The sequence below is a fragment of the Empidonax traillii genome, unplaced genomic scaffold, assembly GCF_003031625.1.
Source record: "Empidonax traillii isolate 1590-97213 ecotype Southwest subspecies unplaced genomic scaffold, ASM303162v1 scaffold2300:size67345, whole genome shotgun sequence".
NCBI lineage: Eukaryota > Metazoa > Chordata > Aves > Passeriformes > Tyrannidae > Empidonax > Empidonax traillii.
In genome coordinates, this window is record NW_020957493.1 from 6,636 (window position 1) to 8,601 (window position 1,966).

Consider the following 1,966-nt stretch of genomic DNA (forward strand, 5'->3'; position numbering starts at 1 on the left):
TATGGCCAGCTGTGGGGTGTGTATGGCCAGCTGTGGGGTGGGTACAGCCAGCTGTGGGGTGCGTATGGCCAGCTGTGGGGTCAGTACTCACGTGACATGGATGCCAGCTCCCGGGGCATGTACCCCTGGGTGTTTTGGGATGGGTAGGTAGGTATGGGACACGGAGGCAGCTGTGGGGTGTGTATGGGCAGCTGTGGGGTCAGTACTCACGTGACATGGATGCCAGCTCCCGGGGCATGTACCCCTCGGTGGCCAGCAGGTGCCAGCGGGCGGTGGCGAAGTGGTACCTCCAGAGCTCCCTGAAGAGCGGGTAGTCCTCGTTGTCGGCGCCCCCCGACTCGTCGTAGTCGGGGTTGTACCCCCCGAACACGTACAGGTTGGAGCTGTCGGCCACGCAGCGGTGCCCGCTCCGGGCGGGGGGACAGCGCTGGCCTGGAACAGGAACACCCCTCAGGAATAGGAACATAGGTCTGGGAACATGGAACGCCCATCAGGAACAGGGAATACAGCTCTGGGAACACGGAATACCTGTCAGGGAATGGGAATACAGCTCTGGGAACAGGGAATACAGCTCTGGGAACACGGAATACCCGTCAGGGAATGGGAATACAGCTCTGGGAACAGGGAATGTGGGAAACAGGAAATATGGTTCAGGGAACAGGAAATATGGATCAGGGAACAGGGAATACAGCTCCAGGGAACAGGGAATACAGCTCCAGGGAACAGGGGATACAGGGAACAGGGAATACAGCTCCAGGGAACAGGGGATACAGGGAACAGGGGATACAGCTCCAGGGAACAGGGAATACAGCTCCAGGGAACAGGGAATACAGGAAACAGGGAATACAGCTCCAGGGAACAGGGGATACAGGGAACAGGGAACAGGGGATACAGGGAACAGGGGATACAAGGAATACAGCTCCAGGGAACAGGGGATACAGGGAACAGGGGATACAGGGGATACAGCTCCAGGGAACAGGGAATACAGCTCCAGGGAACAGGGGATACAGGGAACAGGGGATACAGGGAACAGGGGATACAGGGAAGAGGGGATACAAGGAATACAGCTCCAGGGAACAGGGAAACACCTCCCACCTTCCCAGTTCCCCTCTCCCAGTCCCAACCCAACCTCGACGTCTCCTTGAGGAACAGCTGGGAACACCTCCAGAATTTCCAGGGAAGCACAAGGAATGGCTCTGGAAGGATCCCAGCAGGAAAAGGGAGAATGTCCAGGGAATCTCATTCCCTGGAACACCTGGAAAACCTCCCCCAAAAGCTCTTCCTGAGAGAAATCCCCCTTTGTTTCATCCTGTTCCGCAGATTTTCCTTGGAAAACCATTCCCAAGTGTTTGTATCTCAAGCTCTCTGAGAGGAATGGAAAGGAAAAGTCTGGAATTCTTTCCCTCCTCCACAAACCTCTGGGAATCACCCAGTGAGGATCCCAAACATTCCTGTCAGAGCCTGGTCCAAGGACCGGCCAGGAGCAAAGGAAAAGGAGCGGAAAACCTGGGGCAGGAAGGGATTTTCCTGCAGGAAAAGGGACACAGGGGGGCTTTTCCAGCCTGGAGAATGAACTTGGAGCTTAATCCCATTCCTTGTCTGCTGCTCCTTGAGCTCCAGCTCAGGCCTGGAATTCAAAATGCATCCAGGCTGGCTCCAGCCAAAACCCTGCTCCCAGCCATTCCCACCTGGAAAACTCACAAGGAATGGCTGGAAGGGGAAGAGAGGGAAGGAATTAAGGGAAAAATCTGGGGATGTGGGGCCAGAGCACGGAGCGGACATTCCAGGTGCTTGTTTAAAGGGTAGGAAAAGAAACCTGCAATGTCTGGGAGAAAATTGGGAAGTAAGAAAATAAACCTGGAATATCTGGGATTCCAGAGGACTGGGAGGTAAGAAAATACACCTGGAAATTTTGGAATTCCAGAGAACTGGGAGGCGAGAAAATAAACCTGGAAAGTCTGGATGG

At 54.8% G+C, this 1,966-nt stretch overlaps 2 protein-coding genes across 2 annotated transcripts in view; one reads left to right on the plus strand and one right to left on the minus strand.

The window, feature by feature from the left end:
* Positions 1 to 466, minus strand: part of KLHDC10 (kelch domain containing 10) — a 6,911-nt gene extending 6,445 nt beyond the window's left edge. Inside the window, exon 1 of the mRNA XM_027909670.1 lies at positions 211 to 466. Coding sequence (XP_027765471.1) covers positions 211 to 466 — 256 coding nt within the window. The remainder of the gene's footprint in view (positions 1 to 210) is intronic.
* Positions 467 to 1,821: 1,355 nt separating this feature from the next.
* Positions 1,822 to 1,966, plus strand: part of ZC3HC1 (zinc finger C3HC-type containing 1) — a 17,104-nt gene continuing 16,959 nt past the window's right edge. Inside the window, exon 1 of the mRNA XM_027909672.1 lies at positions 1,822 to 1,889. Coding sequence (XP_027765473.1) covers positions 1,822 to 1,889 — 68 coding nt within the window. The remainder of the gene's footprint in view (positions 1,890 to 1,966) is intronic.